The sequence below is a fragment of the Carcharodon carcharias genome, chromosome 10 (genome assembly GCF_017639515.1).
Source record: "Carcharodon carcharias isolate sCarCar2 chromosome 10, sCarCar2.pri, whole genome shotgun sequence".
Classification (NCBI taxonomy): Eukaryota; Metazoa; Chordata; class Chondrichthyes; order Lamniformes; family Lamnidae; genus Carcharodon; species Carcharodon carcharias.
The window spans coordinates 90466753-90486959 of record NC_054476.1 but is presented as its reverse complement, the minus strand read 5'-3'; the positions used below and the strand labels follow the sequence as shown (position 1 = coordinate 90486959).

The following is a 20207-nucleotide window of genomic DNA, read 5'->3' as shown; positions in this document are numbered from 1 at the left end:
AAAATGCCAGCTCTCTGTTGCCTGTTAGCTAGCCAATCTTCTATCCATGCCAATATGTAACCCATTACACCATGAACTTTTATTTTCCGCAATAACTTTTGATGTGCCACCTTATCAAATACCTTCTAGAAATCTAAGTACAGAACATCCACCGGCTCCCCTTTATCCACAACATGGGCAGAATATTGCACTCATCGGGCGGGCGCGCAATCGACTGCAACGAACATAAACTGACATGTGATGGTGTTGGGCAAGTGTCCTGATGTCATCGCGCTCTCGTGTGATATTTTGGTCGACAGACACTCACAGGGGTTGGCAGCGAACTCACCGACAATTAACAGGCCTATTAAGACCATTAAAGTTCTAATTAAATGAAATTTTTTGTTGGCCATCCAACCTTACAGTTGGCGGGCAGGTGAAAAGGTCAAGCAGCCTTTGGATTTTTTGCGAAACCTCATCCACGGGCAGGATGAGGTTTCCATCAGTGATGTAAAAATAAATTTCAAACTCATTTTTAACATGTCATTGCTCAGGTGACAGAGTCACATGAGGGGACATGTTGTTAACATTTTTAAATTCTTTACTTCTTATTTTCAAAATTCTTCAGCTCCCTGAGGCATCTCTGTGCCCCACGGAGCTTTTACTGTGTGCACCCCCGCACATGCGTACAATTCCGCGCTCACGCTCCTTCCACCCCCACCCCTGCAGCACTGAGTGCTGTGGCACGCATTTCACTGGCTGGCTGTTAATTGGGCCACACCCGCCCGACGAGGGCAAAATTCTGACCCATATGTTACTTCTTCAAAGAACTCCAATAAATTGGTTAAACTTGATTGACCTTTCACAAAACCATGTTGACTCTGTCGAATTACTTTGAAATTTTCTAAGTGCTCTGCTGTAACATTTTTAATAATAGCTTCTAAAATTTTCCCTATGACAGATGTTAAGCTAACTGGTCTATAGTTTCCTGCTTCCTGTCCCTCTCCGTTTTTGAATAAAGGAGTTAGATATGCTATTTTCCAATCTAATGGAACCTTCCCCAAATCTAGGGAATTTTGAAAAATTAAAACCAATGCACCAACTATCTCACTAAGCACTTCTTTCAAGACCCTAGGATGAAGTCCATTTAGACCTGGGGGTTTGTCAGCCCACAGCCCCAACAATTTGCTCAGTACCACTTCTTTGGTGATTGTAATTTTCTTGTGTTCCTCCCTCCCTTCCATTTCCTAATTTGCAGCTATGTCTGGGATGTTACTTGTATTCTTTATAATGAAAACAGATGCAAAATACCAGTTCAATTCACCTGCCATCTCCTCATTTTTCATTATTAATTTCCAGACTCACTTTTTTTAGGGACAACACTCACTTTGTTAACTCCTCTTTTTAAAATATCTACAGCAACTCCTACTATCTGTTTTTATTATTTCTAGCTAGCTTTCTCTTGCACTCTAATTTTTCCTTCCTTATTAATCTTTAATTTTTGCTGTTTTCTACATTCTATCCACTGTAATTATATGCTTTCTATTTAAGTTGATAATATCTTTTTTTTTTAGTTAGCCACAGATGGTGGGTTCTCCCCTTGGAATTTTTCTTTCTCATTGGAATGTATTTATTCTGTGTATTCTGAAACATCCCCTTAAATGCCTGCCACTGAACCTCTATTGACCTATCCCTCAACATCTATGCATAGCTCCATGAGCATCAGAGTGCTACATCACCGCAATGTACTCCAAAGCTCATATTCTTATGGCTACAATGTTTTTTTTTAATCACATCTATCGTTATGTTAACCATCTCTCAATAGTTTTTCAGTTAGATCAACTTTTCAGGGTTTTTTTCTGTTCCAGCTCTATGCTGTTTGTTTATGTTGTCTTAGAAAAATGTAGCAAGAGGGTTCAAGTAGCTGCAGAATCCATCATGTGATATCATTCCTATGCGCCTATCAATGAGGAATTTAAAAAAACAGTTACTTAAAGCCCTAAAGCACACAACAACCCCCTTTTGGAGTGAACATAGAAGAAAATTGGAGTTGATGGAACATGATCTCTTCATGACCAAGTTTGGTATGACAATATTGATTCAGAAAAGAAGATGTAGTCTACATAGAAGCGTTGTCTGAAACACATTCATTGTGCTTCAAATGTGTTAGAATGCAAAGCAATCTTAGAAAAAAAAGACAGGTTAGGAGCTTGAAATCTACAATCAATTTACTGACATTTTATTGATCTCAGCTATAAGTAGTTACAATTGCATATGTTTCCACAGGGAGCATTTGAGCTAAAGTAAGCCCTGGACACCAGATAATCCATGAGCTGTGCCACAGGAGATGTATCATTAATTTTCTCAAGCAACCATCACTAATCAGTACAGGAATTGTTGTTGATGTTTTTTTCATGTGGAGTAGAAGGCTACGGCCCCACTTGCGTTCGCTGGGTTTGAAGCCAGATATAACTGACAGATGCAGAGTGCAGGATAGAATTCGGAAATAAATGAAATGCATCAGAAAGCAGAACAATATGACAAAAATCAGAAGGCCTTACTTCACTGGTGCACATGTTTTTGATCACTTTAGAGAATGAAACAAGTAGAAGCTGTTTTCTCTATTGAGCCTAATCTAAGCATGTGCATTCTGCCCTTTCATGGATTCTCTCCAACTTACTTTATCTCCTAAGGGAGGTAAAATTTTCAGGAAAAGGAACTCTCTGAAATGTGTCCCTTTGTCTGTTGCACTTGTATAGAAGATCTTAGGGTTCTAGTTCCTGACCACTATTCAGTGACTTCTGGTAGAAAGTGCATGTACGCACATGTTCAGTGGATACAGGATTGGACTCAGCTGTCATGCCCTGCCCAAAATGAATAGCCTATCAATTCTTGCATATCCTTATGTCCTAGAGGCATTTTGGTGCTAGTAACCACATACTAGCAACAATTTAATGCCATTAGAAAAGGAGGCAAATGATGGGGATTACATTTCTCCCTGAATTCAGGAGACATTTGATGGAAAATGTCAAGATAATCACCATCATATGCCTTCTGCCTGAAGGCAGGTCCTTGGCTCATAGTCTTTTCCATGTCTCTCTATCCTGTGTGTAAGATCCCCCCACCCCCCACCCCCGTCGGTCTAAAGGCTCTTTACTTTTGATATCAGTGGCACACAACAAGTTGGAAACTGTTTCACTAAATGTAAAACACCTTTATTAAATCCCTAAGAAATTGTACATGCTCACAATGACACTAGTTGCTTAGGATCCTGTGAGCTAGGGTCTGTCTCAGGTAGTCAGTCCTTTGGCAGATGCCCCTGCAGAACTTCAGAATGGCTGACCAAGCCACACTACCAACTGCAGTAACAAAGTCCTTGAGGGCAGTGTCTTTATACACTTTCCTGACCCTGGCTCTGGGCATATAAAGCAATACCTTGAACTGGATAGCTTGATTGGGTTATTAATCCCACCCTGGCCATCCGGAACCGCTCTCACATGGCCATATCCTGCCCTCAGCAGGGTTGGTGTCTCGAGGTGCATGCCAACAATGGGTGGTTTTACTGTATCTTGAGGCAGGAAGAATGCCATTCACACATTCCCAAGTGGCCATTGTCTAGCTCAGTTTCTGTAGACGGAGTGTCTATGACAAATCATCACCTCAAGGAGCTGCCCTGACATGGCCTCATGTGTGTGTCTACTTTAGTTAAAACTGTCCCAACAATAACGTCTTCAGTCAAAATTCTTCCTTTGTAGCTCCATCTTTTTAGCACCATGAGACAAACTCTGCCCCCAGGACTCCACCACAACCAGCTCACGTTCATTAATATGAAAGGCATATAAGTACGGTTACGTGATTAAAAGTGATTAATACAATACAAAGGTCAATAATTCAGTCTTTTCATTTTCCAATAACTTACTGCAATTTTCAAGCCATCCAGCATTGATATTCTCTTCCTTCCCCTTCCTCCTTTTCCTTAATCTTCCCTTCAGAATGTTTCTTCTTACTAAATATGGCCTTTTCCATTGCTATCTTTTCTCTTATTTCTTCTTTTTATCTTCCATCTGCAGATATTATGCTTCCTAAATACTTGAATTCTTGCACTTGTTCTAGCTCTTTCCCTATGAATACAATGAATATTTCTTGATGATTTTGAGAAATGCATCACTTTGGTTTTGCTGATGTTCACTTTCATTGCGAAGTTCATGTCTGCTGTTACTAGTCTATCTACTAGTTCTTATAACCCTTCTTCTGTGCTTGTCACCTGCAAATCTAACTGATGTAATCATAAAATGTCAAGATTTCAAACGAAAATTTGAACTTATATAATTCATTCTATAAAGGTTTTTCCATGGTCAAAACATCAAAGAAGCCATAATGTTCAGCTGCAATTATTTGAAATATTTTATGGGTTTAAAATCTCTGAAGTGCTTTTAGAAAGATCAGCACAAGCTCCTGATGTCACAGAACTGGAACAGCAGCATTTTGGATGCAAAAGCATCAAAGTATGATTTAAATTTGCTAAGACAAACCATAAGTTTCTTTAGAATCCATATATATTCAACGTCTAAGGTGTTCAGTACAACCTCTAAAGTCTCACTCTGACAATCTTCCGTGGCAGTCAGATTAGAACTGTATAGCTTAAGCAGTTCAGCGTTTGGTCATCTATGTTAAAGCTATCTTTATATTTTATAGAACTAGATATAAGTTAATAGACAATTTTTTTCATAGGATTGAATCAAAAAATGACTGACAGTGCTTGCAGCAATCTATTCCACATACATAGCACTTTTGTTTTAGTCACTCCTGTTTCCAAATTTCAAATGATGGATAATAATCACCTTCATGTTTATCTGTTAACAGGACTGTGATACGACACAGTACACATTGATGGCAGAAATAGTTCCATGTGGAACAATAGCTACAGAAACTTGCTTAAAATCACTGGTGTTTACAACTGATCATAAGCACAACGTAAGTTCCTTGGATACCGTGGCAAGTCTATGTAGCTATCACCACAGCCTTTGATGCCTCCATGCTTAATCCTACTCTACCTATCACCATTCTTGGCCTTTTTATGTTTACTGGTCTCAAATGGAATCCCATCGTTTCCAACTCTAGAGCTGCCCATTTGTCTACATTCTAGAAGCATTTCTTTCCTCTCAGTTGCTTTTATTCTCAACAAAGCCTAAGTCCATCCAAAGCTAGAATGTTATTCTGATATCTGAGGATGCTTTTCCAATAGACCTCTCATTGTTTTCAATTGGATACAAAAGAAGGCAACCCCTGGGGCATCTTCTAACCCAATACATCTCACTCTATCATGATCTTTCTTAACTCCTCTATTTTATTTATACTGTTCTAGCCAGTGTTCCTCTGATCCTTCCTCTTTTATACTGTCCAACACTCTCCTTCTCACTGAAGGGAAAACTCATTGCAGTCCTTTACTCTATTGTTTTACAGCATCCGACAATTTTGGCAGTCCTTCAGTTTTTCTCCCTCGCACAAGATTCACACTTTAAAAACACAATTAAAAACACATCTCCTCTTCTCTCTTGGGGGAGATAGCAGCATGGTGGTAATGGAGTGGTAATCCTGAGGCCCAGGGTTTGGGGACATGGGTTCAAATCCCACCACGGCAGCTGGTGGAGTTTAAATTCAATTAATAAATCTGGAATTATAAACTAGTCTCAGTAATTGTGACCATGAAGCTATCATTGATTGTCATGAAGACAATGTCCTCCCTTTAGGGAAGGAAATCTGCTGTCCTTACATGGTTCTGACTCCAGACCCACAGTAATGTGGTTGACTCTTTATTGGCCTCTGCAATGTTCAAGGGCAACAAATGCTGGCTTTATTAGTGAAAGAGTAAATAACTCTTTTCCACAGTGGTGATGATTGCATTATGTTCTTTGGACTTTTAATTTAGTTCTTTAGTGAGAAAAGGGTATTTGCCTCTAAAATAATAAAAAAAAACTGTATTGTTTCTTCATTTAATCCTAAATGTGCCGCATTCATTTAAAATTATTGATTTAATTTTCAGGTTCTTATTTTTAAAGATAATGGGAAAGTTTTTATTAATGGAGTCAAAGCAACATTACCACTGGTAACAGGTAGGAACCAGTCCCTATGCAATTTGTTGTGGGTACCTTGCCACTTTTTAAAGACAAGTTACTAGTATTTTAGGGACTCAGAGTGGATCTGTCAAAGGGTTCAGTGAATCTTCAGGCTTTATTCATATCACCAAACAGAACCACATAAGCTAAGCATGTTTGTCAAAAAGTCTGAAGGAAGTATCTATATTAGACCTTATGTTAAGATGAAAGAGTTATCTAATTCAACAGGTTCTGCTGATAAGCTGATAATGATTGCTTTGACTAATCTCTTGACATATGTAAACAAGAGATAAAAGTTGGGTTCACAATAATTGCAAAGATGTTCTATGACCGTTACCCTAGTATATCATGATGGCCTTTAAGAAAGTGCAATTTATGAGATGTGAATGAGGTTAAATTAAGGTCCTACTAATGAGAGTGAGGAGTGTTTTAACAAACACAGAAAGTTGAATTGTTTAGAATGCAATGAATTCGCTAGAGCAACGGCAGTGTTGTTTATTTTTAACTAAAATGCTATTGGCTATTCTACTGCTCAATCAACTTTAACTATGATTCCTGTTACAAATTACATGGGGTTGGTGTCTGTATTGTTTGCGTCACTGGTCATGCTCAAAAAGTTGATCTTGTCTTCCCCATGGTCTAGATTACCATTCAATATCCAATCAGATAACAGCATGTCCTTGGCATTGTAATATTGGCCCTTTGTACATGAGAGTGGATCCCATGGTCTTTCACATTCTGGTACTTGTAGTCTTTTGTCTTTACACAGAGACTTAAAACGTTCTATAGACTAAAAAAATTATTTTACATATAAATATGAATGAATAGAATATCGTTTTCCAATGAGATTCATTCATTTCCTACCACTCCTACACAAAAAAACAATAAATCCATGTGACTCTATCAATATATGAGCCAAAATAACTGTTAAAATTGTAATTTTTTAACCTAAATAGTCCTAACTTCCTCTGTTACAGACTATGTACATTTACACATCTGTATACATTAATGTCTCTCCAATGTGTATTGACTCCCTCTGTTTACAGAGGAGGAAAATACAAACAGACTTATAAGCACTTTCTCAAATTTGTGGGCCAAGGATTATCTGAGCTAGCATTAAAAGTTATCAACTAGAATGAAGTACATAAAATTTGTGTAGGAGTTTGCAGTACCTTTACATTTGTTCAGACAATACCCCTGATGGGGATATTGAATGAAAATCAAAATGACAAGAAATACTTAGGTATCAACCTTAAGTACTTAATTGTCTCAAAGGTGATGTGAGATGTTTGGCCACAAGTCACCCCAAGCAATATTCTAAATGACTTTAAATTTTAAGTCAAAAATTCTACCTCTGGAAGTTAGCTAAGTTCTACCTTTGTAAGCTAAATCTAATTTTTAATAGGAATATGATAATGTGAATTAAAACAAAGGGGGAAAAGTTGTTCACACAGTGTTGCTTGAGACATGCCAATTCCTGAGGAGAGACAGTGCTGAGGACCAGTCCTGCACAGCCCATGTGGCATTTCTCATTGAAGAAAGCTATGTGAACTGAGTGGCAAGGGGCACTATCTGCTTGAAGCGACATTAGGCAAACACATTTTCACCCTTAAGCCCTTCAGCCATATATGTAGAAATACTACAGTTGCAATGGAGGATGTGTAAGCTTGAAGACTGCTACCACAACACAAATCATAACTTAGAAATAATAGCTAGACAGTGGAGCAGCCTATTAGAATAGTTGGATACTAGCTCAGCTCAGGAGGAGTAAACAATTGAAGGGGCCCTGTTGTTTTCTCACCTATAACTTGTTCTCAAGGCAGAGTGGGTGGGGTGGGATGGCGACCTTTGAGATTAGTTACAGAAGGCAGGAGCTATATAAATATTGAACCATTTTGTTTTTGCAGCAAATTATACTGTTTTCAAACCATCGACATTCCACATCCTGTTAGAGACCCAGTTTGGCCTGCAACTGCAGGTCCAAATAGTTCCTCTGATGCAAGTCTACATAACACTGGAGCAATCATACAAAGGGAAGACATGCGGTAGGTATTGAACAACTAGGATTTATCGTAGTATTGTGCTCAGGGGCAACTCAAACCAAAGCAATTCTTGGTTCCATATCACATAGAATCATAGGAACAGGAGTGTATACCATTTAGTCCCTCAACCTTTTCTGGCATTTACTAATATCATGGTTGATCTGCAATCTAACTCCATATATCTGCCTTTTCCCCATATCCCTTAATACCTTTGGTGAACAAAAATCTATTAATCTCAGTTTTAAAATTAACAATTGATGTAGCATTAATTTCTGCTTAAGGAAGAGACTTCCAAACTTATACCATATTTTATGTGTAGCTGCATTCCTTAAGGCATGGCTATAATGTTTAGCCTATGCCCCCTAATCCTAGATTCCACAACCATTGGAAATGGTTTCTTTCTATTTACCTTTCTCTTCCCCAATTGCCACAGTTCTGCCCGTTCACATAACCTATTAAGATCTCTATGTAATGTTATGCTTCAATCTACATTGCTTACAATACCACTTATCTTTGTGTCATTGGCAAATTTGGATATGTGGGTTCAAATTCATTATCCAAGTCATTAGTAAATACAATGAATAGCTGAAGCACCAACAAAGATCCTTGCAGGATACACTAGTCACAGTCTCCTAATTAGAGTTTTTGCCTATTATCTCTATTTTCTCTCTCCTACCACTCAGCCAATTTCCTAACCAGGTCAATAATTCGCCTTCAATTATGTAGGCTTCAATTTTAGCAAATAGTCTCTTGTGAGGGACTTTATAAAATACCTTCTTCATAGGATCCCAATTAATGATTAACCCTTCACTCAGTCCTTCGCATTAAACCATGTTTGTTCTAAGCCAATCCCTTTCTCTTGTCACATTTTTGTCTAGTTTCATGCGCTCCAATGCTATATTCCAATTTATGTTGATGATTTTTTTTCTTTTTAAGTGTGTAAAGGCTTAGATTGAATGTAATCTTGTTTTATTCCTGCTAGGTTTCTGTGGGAATTTTAATGACATTCAGCATGATGATTTCAAGGCAAGCAATGGTATAATTGAGGGGACAGCTGCATCCTTTGCAAACACATGGAAAGTCCAGCAGACATGCTTGGTTAAATCAGATCGTCTGGAGAACCCCTGCTCTATCAGTGTGGAAAACAGTAAGAACAAAAGAGAATGAATTTGGGCTAGATTTACAGGGGTAATTTAAAGTCAAAACTTTCAATTTCTGCCCTATTTCAAGCAATTGTTTTGGCTTTTAATCACACGGAGAAAAGGATCTGAAATATTTCTGTGAAATACAAACCTGTTTGCAAGGAACACAAAACTACTTCGATCTAAGGTAAATTTCAGTATCTCGTCCCAGACGAGAACCAATCACCCTTATACAAAATTTTATGATCTTTGAACGTGGGGGCAAACTCCTGGCTTGTGTATCGTTCAACTGTTCAGGGTATGTAACTTATATCAATGTGAATGGTGCAGTGAAATCTACTACTGTTTACAGTGTGGTACTGTTCTGTAAGGGATTCAGGAAACATTCCAATATTCTTTTCCAGAAAACTATGCTGAATATTGGTGCTCCCTTCTAAAAGAGCCAGAAGGAGATTTTGCTCCTTGCCATTCCACTGTTCAACCAGACGAGTATTTTAAGGTAGGTTCAAAATGGTTTGTTCTTGTTTCCAGTGACTTTTACAATCCCTGCATTTCTTCTCAAGATACTGTGAAACAGCATCTTCCACAGTTAAATTGGTTGATTGCTTTAGTGTTCCATGGGTTACTTAATGCCACCGCTCAGTTTTCCGATGAATATCCACTCAAATTTCTAATGAATATCTGTGTGTGTGAGAGAGAAATTGCGTGCTCAAAGTTTTGCACCTCACGGAAGAAAACAATGAAAACTGACTTTCAAAAACACAGTCGTAACAAGTTGATCTGGAGTCTTCCCCTGATATCACGTATTCATGCAGAAGTGAAGATGAACATAGAGATGGTTTTACCTACACTCTTTTCTCCAATTTTTATTGTATAAAGTAGTAAGTTACTCTTCTCCTCCCTTTATTTAGAAATGTATGTATGACAGCTGCAACTGTGATAACAATGAAGGTTGCATGTGCGCTGCTCTCTATTCATATGTTCGAGCTTGTGCAAGCAAAGGTGTCATGTTAACCAACTGGCGGGAAAAAGCGTGCAGTAAGTCAACATTTTTAAAAATATATTCATCATAGATTAGTGAAGCTAGAGACAAGCACCTTTGTCCTGGAATTTTGACTGATGGAAATTGCACTGGGTTGGCAAATGGGAAGAGATTTCCCATAGCTCCAAAATTTCTGTTCAGCAACTAGCAGCTAACTCTGTTTGAACATCTATGTATAACAACATAGTTCCAGGCAATAGCCATATCCCAGGAATGAGAAGCCTCGCTGTTATATTTATAAGTAGATATTTTAAATATGCCCAGGAACCATTTAAAAAAGTGAATTTTGACAGAAAATCTTCGCATGTGAGATCACAGTACTGCACTCTTTTCTTGGCACATCGATGACTGTATTGGTGCCATTTCATGTTCGTGTCTGGACTTGAAAATGTTTTTATAAATTTTGCTTCCAATTTGCACCCCTCTATCACCTTCACATGCTCCATCTCCAACACTTCCTTGACCTCTCTGTCTCCAATTCTGGTGTGCCAACTCTCATAGCTAACTCAACTACAATTCCTCACACCCTGCTTCCTGTAAGGACTCCATCTCATTCTCCCAGTTTCTTTGCCTCTGTTGCATCGGTCCTGATGATGCCACCTTCTAAAATGACGCTTCTGACATGCTTTCCTTTTTCCTTAACCGAGGTTTACCACCCACTGTGGTTGACAGGGTCCCCAAACAAGTCTGGCCCATCTCCTGTGCCTCTGGCCTTACATCTTCCCCTCCCTCCCAGAACCACAATAGGGTCCCCATTGTCCTCACTTTTCACCCCACCAGCCTCCACATTCAAAGGGTCACCCTCCTCCATTTTCACCAACTCCAGCATGATGCCTCCACCAAACACATCTTCCCCTCAGCACTGCCCCACCCTTCAACATTCCGTAGGGACCATTCCCTCCGTGGCAACCTGGTCCACTCCTCCATCACCCCCTAACACCTCATCCCCTTCCCACGGCACCTTCCTATGCAAACTTAGAAGGTGCAACACCTGTCCCTTTACCGCCTCCTTCTTCACCATCCAAACATTCCTTTCACTTGCATTTCCATCAGTTTGGTCTACTGCTTTTGCTGCTCAACAAAACAACTTCCGACCATGAACCCTCTCCGCTATCTTCACCCCATTTTAATCCCTTTGTTTTATCCCTTTTTGATCCTTTTCTAAGTCCCTTTTCCCCCAACCATCCCTCCCGCTCCCCACAAAAGGGCCATCTTGTTCTATGTTGTTGTTTCATAGAGCGCTGACCTTTGTTCTGCTATTCGCACATTCAAATCTCTTACCCTTATGCCACTGTCAGCACCCTCTTCTTTGGTCTTTAACACTACCATTAACACTCTATCTGTCTTGTGTCCATGACATCTTTGTCAATCGCTCCTGAGCCCCACCTATCCCTGACCTTCTATTTTGCTCTACCTGCTCCTATCTTCAACAGTATAAAATCCATCACATTTCTACTCTTTAGCTCTGAAGAAGAGACATACAGACTCAAAACATTAACTCTGTTTCTCTCTCTGTCAGATCTGCTGAGATTTTCCAGCATTTTCTGTTTTTATGTCGGATTTCCAACCTCTGCAGTATTTTGATTTTATTCACAGTACAGCCAAAGCCCATCGAGTCTGCACTGACATGTGAGAAACACCTGACCTACCTACCGAATCGATGTGCAAATTACAGTTTACAAAAGAAAACAAAAAATAGCAGATGCCAAGTGAGGGCAAACCAAAGCTTAGTTTTATCTGGTATAATATACTCTGTAATAAATGGATTTTGACCAGCACTTAGCCCATAGCCTTGAATGTTATGACGTGCCAAGTGCTCATCCAGGTACTTTTTAAAGGATGTGAGGCAACCCGCCTCCACCACCATCCCAGGCAGCACGTTTCAGACCGTCACCACCCTCTGGGTAAAAAAAGTTTTTCCTCACATTCCCTCTAAACTTCCTGCCTCTCACCTTGAACTTATGCCCCCTTGTGACTGACCCTTCAACTAGGGAAACAGCTGCTCCCTATCCACCCTATCCATGTCCCTCATAATCTTGGACACCTCAATCAGGTAGCCTCTCAGTCTTCTCTGCTCCAATGAAAACAACCCAAGTCTATCCAACCTCTCTTCAGAACTTAAATGTTTCATCCCAGGCAACATCCTGGTGAATCTCCTCTGCACCCGCTCCAGTGCAATCACATCCTTCCTATAATGTGGCGACCAGAACTGCACACAGTAATCCAGCTGTGGCCTCACTAAGGTTCTACACAACTCCAACATGACCTCCCTACTTTTGTAATCTATGCCTTGATTGATAAAGGCAAGTGTCCCGTATGCCTTTTTCACCACCCCACTAATGTGCCCCTCCGCCTTCAGAGATCAATGGACACACATGCCAAGGTCTCTTTGGTTCCTCAGAACTTCCTAGTGTCATGCCGTTCATTCCTTGTCAAATTACTCCTTCCAAAGTGTATCACCTCACACATTTCAGGATTAAATTCCATCTGCCACTTATCTGCCCATTTGACCATCCCATCCATACCTTCCTGTAGCCCAAGACACTCAACCTCACTGTTAACCACCCGGCCAATCTTTGTGTCATCCACAAACTTACTAATCTTACCCCCCACATAGTCATCTATGTTGTTTATATAAATAACAAATAATGGGGGACCAAGCACAGATCTCTGTGGTACACCACTGGACTCTGGCTTCCAATCACCTAAAGCATCCTTCTGTCATCACCCTTTGCCTCCTACGACTAAGCCAATTTTGAATCCACCTTATCAAATTACTCTTTATCCCTTGTGAATTTGCCTTCTTTATAAGTCTCCCATGTGGGACCTTGTCAAAGGTTTTGCTGAAATCGATATAAACTACATCAACTGCACTACCCTCATCTACACATCTGGTCACCTCCTCAAAAATTTCAATCAAATTTGTTAGGCATGACCTCCCTCTGACAAAGCTATGCTGACTATCCCTGATCAAACCTTGCCTCTCCAAGTGGAGATAGATTCTCTCCTTCAGAACTTTCTCCAATTGTTTCCCTACCACTGACATGAGACTCACTGGCCTGTAGTTCCCTGGCTTCTCTCTACAACCCTTCTTAAATAGCGGAACCACATTAGCTGTTCTCCAGTCCCCTGGCACCTCCCCTGTGGCCATGAGAGGAATTAAAAATTTGGGTCAGAGTCCCTGCGATCTCCTTCCTTGTCTCCCTCAGCAGTCTGGGACACAAATCATCTGGACCTGGATATTCGTCCACTTTTAAACCTGGCAACACCTCCAATACCTTGTCACTCCCTATATCAATTTGCTCAAGAACCTCACAGTCTCTCTCCCCGAGTTCGATACCTTCATCCTCATTCTCTTGGGTCAAGTATTCATTCAGCGCTCTAGTGATGTCCTCTGGCTCCGCTCATAGATTGCTCCCTTGGTCCCTTATGGGCCCTACTCTTTCCCTGCTTATCCTCTTCCCATTGATATACTTATAGAATATCTTGGGATTTTCCCTACTTTTACCAGTCAGAGCTTTCTCATATCCCCTCTTTGGTCTCCTAATTGCTTTCTTTAGCTCCACCCTGCACTGTCTGTACTCCACTAATGCCTCTGCTGATTAGCTTCCCTTGTACCTGCCAAAAGCCTCTCTTTTCCTTCTCACCGTAACCTGAATATATCTGGTCATCCAAGGTTCTCTGGGCTTGTTACTCCTACCTATCACCCTAGAGGGAACATGTTGAGCTTGTACCCTCCCATTTCCTTTTTGAACACCCCCCACTGTTCCTCTGTAGATTTCCCCACAAGTAACTGTTTCCAGTCTACCTTGGCCAGATCCTGCCTTATTTTACTAAAATCCACTCTTTCCCCCAATCCAAAACATTTTTTTGCAATTTGTCGATTTCTTTGTCCATAACAAACTTAAACTGTACCATGTTGTGATCACTATCGCTAAAATGCTCCCCCACCACCACCTCAGCCACCTGTCCGGCTTCATTCCCCAGAATTAGGTCCAGCACTGCACCATCCCTTGTTGGACCCTCTACATATTGACCTAAAAAGTTCTCCTGTACACATTTCAAGAAATCCACCCCATCCAAGCCCTTAACGATGAAAGTTTTGAATTTGAATAAAAATATGAATTTAAAATAGTTGCTTCTGAATACAAAAATATTGAGGCACCTGTATACTTTCACAGAAATACTTTTTTAATTAGAATCTGCCATTAACTGTCGGTGTGCATTAATAGAAATTACAGCAAGTTTCTTTGTTAGACCAGCCTTTTCAAATCCTTGACTTTTTTATTTGCTTTAACAAATTTGTTATAGGCTCTTACTTAAAGACCTGCCCCGAGACGCTAATATACAGTTATGTTATGAAGAGCTGCAGGCGCACATGCCTTTCTCTAAGTGAGAGGGATATTACGTGTGGGATTCAACATGTGCCAGTGGATGGATGTGGCTGCGCAGAAGGAATGTACATGAATGAAGAAGGCAGATGTGTGCCTTCATCTGAATGCCCATGCCTCTATCAGGGCAACGTCTTGAATGCTGGAGAGATGATTAATCAAGGCGATATACATTGGTAAATTAGAGTGGCCACTGTAGCAATTGTGCACAGTAATGATCATATGATAATTATACAATTTTATCTTACACTTCTCTACCTATCTGTTATAGTGTGTGTCAAGATGGAAAAGTGCAATGCATTACATCGTTATATAGACTACAGAGTAAGTTTTGTTGTTCAGTTTAAAATACATTCATTAATGTCTTGTTTATTTAAGTATTATTTATTCTTTCATTGGATAAGGGTGTCACATTTGTTGCCCATCCTAATTACCCTTGAACTGAGTGGCTTGTGAGGCATGTCAAGGGGCAGTTAAAAGTCAACCAGGGTCTGGAGTCACATGTAGGCCAGACCAGGTAAGAATGGCAGATTTCCTTCTTAAAGGACATTAGTGAAACAGATGGGCTTTTACCATTACTGAGATTAGCTGTCACTTTCAAATTTATTAGCTGAATTCAAGTTCCACCAGCTGCCATGGTGGGATATGAACCCATGTCCCCCCAAAGCATTAGCCTGGGTTTCTGGATTACTAATCCAGTGACACTACCACTACACCACCATCCCTCCCAGTAATATTCAAATATATGACACAACCTTACAATCATCTTGTAATTTGTCAGCACAGTTAGCATTCTTGCCTCTGGATTCAATTCTCACTCCAGGGCTTGAGCACAAAAGAAAATCAAAGCTGACATCAAGTGGAACACTGAAGAAGCAGTGCACTGTTGGAGGTGTAGTCTTTTGGAAGATATGTTACCAAGGTCCAACCTGCCTCCTCGATTGGATGTAAAAGATCCCATGGCATTACTTGGAAGAAGAGCAGGGGAGTTAGCCCATTGTCCTGGCCAATATTTATCCCTCGATCAACATCACAAAAAAAAAATTATCTGGTCATTATCACATTGCTGTTTTTGGGAGTTGACTGAGAGCAATTTAGCTGCTTCTGTTTCCTACATTATAAGTGACCACAGTTCAAAAGTGCTTCATTGTAAAGCACTTCAAGATGTCTGATTTTTGCGAAAAGCATTATGCAAATACAAGTCTTTCTCTCTTTTTACAGGCTGTTTTCCACCTAAGATCTATTTAAATTGCAATACTGCAGAGCCAGGCACAACAGGCACAGAGTGTCGTAGGATTTGTGGAAACCAGAATCTGGACTGTGTGGGTATCCTGAGATTCATTTTCATAATGAAGTATTATAATTGTACAATTTTACACATCAACCTATAGTTTCACTAGTCTTGTTGATTCCATGACACAGCTATAATAAAAACAGCCTTATGAAGTGGCATCAATAAATGTTTATGCCACTTTAAAATGTTCTGTTCCTAATTAAAAATTTAAATATTATAAGTACATCACAAAGTAATTAATTATTGTCAAGTCACAGAGTGTAAGAGTGGTTCAAATCAAAACAATTTTCCTCATCCACCCCACCCTGGTGTTTTTTGAAATTCATTCATGGGATCTGGGTGTCGCTGGCTAGGCCAGCATTTATCGACCATCCCTAATTGCTATTGTTCCGAGGGCATTTTAAGAGTTAACCATATTGCTGTGGCTCTGGAGTCATGTGTAGGCCAGACCAGGTAACAACAGCAGATTTCCTTCCCTAAAGGACATTAGTGAACCAGATGGGTTTTTACAACAATTGACAATGGCTTCACCATCAGACTTTTAATTTGGGATTTTTATTGAATTCAAATTTCACCATCTGCCAAGGTGGGATTCAAACTCAGGTCTCCAGAGCATTTCCTAGGTAATACTAGTCCAGTGACAATACCACTATGCCATTGCTCCCCCTGAGTTGCCATATCCCTACTCAATTCTTCTACCAGACTGACCTCAGGGGTAGGATAAATAAATTAAGGTGGTTATTGTAGCAAGATTTTCATATTGCTGAAAAAAGAGACATGTCTAAGCTTTTTGTCTTGCATTCATCAGGATACTCACAAGACTGTATGTGAAGAAAGTGCTAATTGGTTGGCAAGTGGTGTTGCCTTGGAGAATGCACCACTGGTGGTGATTGACAGTTAACTGCCAAGCATCATTTGAAATTTAAATCAGGCGGCTTGACCCTGATTGGCCAAGGCATTGCCCTAAGGAATAAGTCAGTGAATGGCTGCCACTTATTTTGTTTAGCTGAAACAAATGCATTGTGTGTACATATTCTTTCTGTCTGGGCCCTGTTCTTTGCAGACAAGCTGCTGGGTTTAAATTTCAAACAATGCTTGACAGTTAACTGTCAATCACCATTGGTGGCGCATTCTCCTTGACAATGCCACCTACTGAACCAGAAGAAAAAAGCAGTAAAAACTGGGAAATAAGGATACTGGTCTGAACTAGTCTTGTATACCTTAAAATGGAACACCAGTAAAAACTGGGAAATAAGAATACTGGTCTGAACTGTTTTACCCTTCTGGAAACCAATCAGCACTCTCTCTTCATATAGAGTATAAATTTTTGTCTTCCCCCTTGTGTGGGTATTCTTGCGAGTGTCCAGATGAGTGCCAGATGAAAAGCTTTGACATGTATCTTTTTTCAGCAATACAACAACTTTGTTGTGATTGTAGAGGGCTCTGGTGAGACCATATCTGGAATAATCTGATTGTGTACTGCAGAAATGAGACCATCTCCTGTTAATTTATGGTATTAGAATCTCTTAGTATTGTCCTTAGCTGGTTTTAAAAATTGCAAACAGGACACTATTTTCCCTGATGTAGTGCCAATGTTGCTAAAAAGTCTCCGAATTGGCCAAGCTGGGGTCTCATGGGTTCAGTGCTTGGTCAGCTGTCTTTAACATAAGATGCTACCTAGGCAAAAGATTTTAAGTGCATAGTAGGAATGTTAGGCAGGGGAATGATTATGGCTTTGGTGGGTAATTAAATTGGCTCCTAATATTTGTTAAAGAAACTGCAAGTCATTTTAGTATTTAGTGCTGCAAAACGCAATCTCTCCTAACAGCAACCAGCTCCCAGAAATAGAGATTATTTGTGAAGATTTCAAATAGACTTAAAGCTGTGATCAGCTTTCACTCTTCACTTGCTAATGGAGATTGACTGATTACATTGCATTTGAAGAGGATTTCTGGGAGATTTATACTGGAAATTCTTTGAGGACTTCATATGAAGAGAGTGAGCACTGTGCTGCTGCAACTTGTTGGAGACCTTATAGGAATTAGCAGCAGAAAGGAAGTGGGAGATCATGGGAGTCTTATTCAGGATCCCCTTGGTCTGGAAGAGGAATGGGAGCAAGAAATGGAGGAACTGCTGGAGGAGAGAGAGAGAGAGAGACAGGAGGGTTCTAGATTCTTGATGACTTGCAGCATAGCCCATGGTCTGTACAACCATGCAAGATCAAGCTTTACCGCAATTGAATCAGAAAATCAAATACAGCAGCCTTAAGAGGAATAAGAGGAAGAGAAGGTTCAGAAGGAAGATTGTGATGCAGAGGACATTGATGGGGAGCCAAGGGGAGTGCCACAACTTGTTCACTAACTTGAAGGCTGTTTTAGAGAAACATCCTCTACTATCAGAGCCCAGAGCATTGTTGCCTCATGAAGCACCTTCCATGGTTCTGAGAATCCATCAGAAAGTCCACCATCAGCACTTAATCCTTTGAACCACTTCCCTATGAAGTACAAAATTTAAAAAAAATACAATTCCACTACTACCAAATTACCACAGTCATTTTATATCTAGAGCAAAAACCATTAAAACATGACTTAACCAACAAGAGTTATAAATATAAAACCATTCACCCTGGAGTTTACCCTTTAGCTATGGTGTAAATGCCCTTGTTTACTCTAATGCCTCTACAAAGTGCAAACCCAGTGACAGCAGCAGATGGGGTGGATGGCTACTGAGATTCTCGAGTGTTGTTCAGATGCTCTCCTACGACTATAGGCCATGATGGCACCGTTTCAGATTGCACCATCTCAGCAGTTGCATGGCCAGTGGCGAAATGACATGGAAGGGGGGGCAGGAATACTGGAATCCAAAGTAGGCCAGTAGGTTCTTGCTCCACATTTCCCGCACTCTGCCTCAGGACTTCTGTGATCTGAGAAACAACTGGGATACTCTACAAGCCCCTTTCAGATGAGCAACCCAGAGCCACCATGGCTCAGCTTCCATCGTAGCACTTTGCCATGGCCTGAAAGCTGCATCACTCCAGTGGAAGCTGCAATCTCAGCCATCAGATGATGCATATGTTGGCCTCCTACGGTCACTGGGAGCAATTGACCAACGTCTCCAAACGGGAAAAGATGTGTTTGAGACTGCGTTCAGACACTAGATGGATTTAAAATTGAAAAGGAGGAGGTATTGGATAAGTTATCTGTACTTCAAGTTGATAAGGCACCGGGACTGGATGAGAAGCATCCAAGGATACTGCGGGAAGTGAAGTGAAAATTAGAGGTACTGGCCATAATTATACTCAGGGGTGGTCCCATAAGACTGGAGAATTGCAAATGGTACACCTTTGTTCAAAAAAAGAGTGTAAAGATAAGCCCAGCAACTACAGGCCAGTGAGTTTAGCTTTGGTGGTGGGAAAATTTCTAGAAACAATTCTGGACAAAATTATTAGTTACATGGCCAAATGCGGATTAATTAAGGAAAGCCAGCATGGATTTCTTAATGGAAATGTCTTGCATTCATCAGGATACTCACAAGACTGTATGTGAAGAAAGTGCTAATTGGTTGGCAAATGGTGTTGCCTTGGAGAATGCACCACTGGTGGTGATTGACAGTTAACTGCCAAGCATCGTTTGAAATTTAAACCAGGTTCTTTGAAGAGGTAACAGGGAAAATTGATGAGAGCAATGCTGTTGATGTAGTGTACATGGACTTCCAAAAGGCATTTGATACAGTGCCACACAACAGACTTGTGAGAAAAGTTATAGCTTACAGGGGAAGAAAAAGGACAATAGCAACATGGGCATGGAAATGGCCGAGCAACAGGAAGCAGAGAGAAATGGTTGATGGATATATTTTGGGCTGGAGGAAGGTTTGTAGTGGAGTTCCCTGGGGTTGTATTGGGACCCTTGCTTTTCCTGATATATATTAAATCTAGATCTTGGTGTATAGGGCACAATTTCAAAGTTTACAGATGATACAAAACTTGGAAGCATTGTGAACTGTGAGGGGGATTGTGTCGAACTTCAGAGGAACATAGACAAGTTAATGGAATGGCTGGACATGTGGCAGATGAAGCTCAATGCAGAGAAATGTGAAATGATACATTTTACTGAAAGAACATGGAGAGACAATATAAAATAAAGGTACAACTCTAAAGGGGGAGCAGATGCAGAGAGACCTGGGTGTATATGTGCCTAAATCA

At 40.3% G+C, this 20207-nt stretch overlaps 1 protein-coding gene across 1 annotated transcript in view; it reads left to right on the top strand.

Annotated features, from left to right (window-relative positions):
* The window catches only part of LOC121282852 (mucin-2-like), a 136417-nt gene that overhangs the window by 37707 nt on the left and 78503 nt on the right, over positions 1-20207 (top strand). Inside the window, exons 10-19 of the mRNA XM_041196666.1 lie at positions 4843-4953; positions 6023-6092; positions 8003-8140; positions 9120-9284; positions 9684-9778; positions 10191-10317; positions 14633-14888; positions 14984-15036; positions 15934-16034; positions 18776-18871. Of these exons, the coding sequence (XP_041052600.1) occupies positions 4843-4953; positions 6023-6092; positions 8003-8140; positions 9120-9284; positions 9684-9778; positions 10191-10317; positions 14633-14888; positions 14984-15036; positions 15934-16034; positions 18776-18871 (1212 nt within the window). The remainder of the gene's footprint in view (positions 1-4842; positions 4954-6022; positions 6093-8002; positions 8141-9119; positions 9285-9683; positions 9779-10190; positions 10318-14632; positions 14889-14983; positions 15037-15933; positions 16035-18775; positions 18872-20207) is intronic.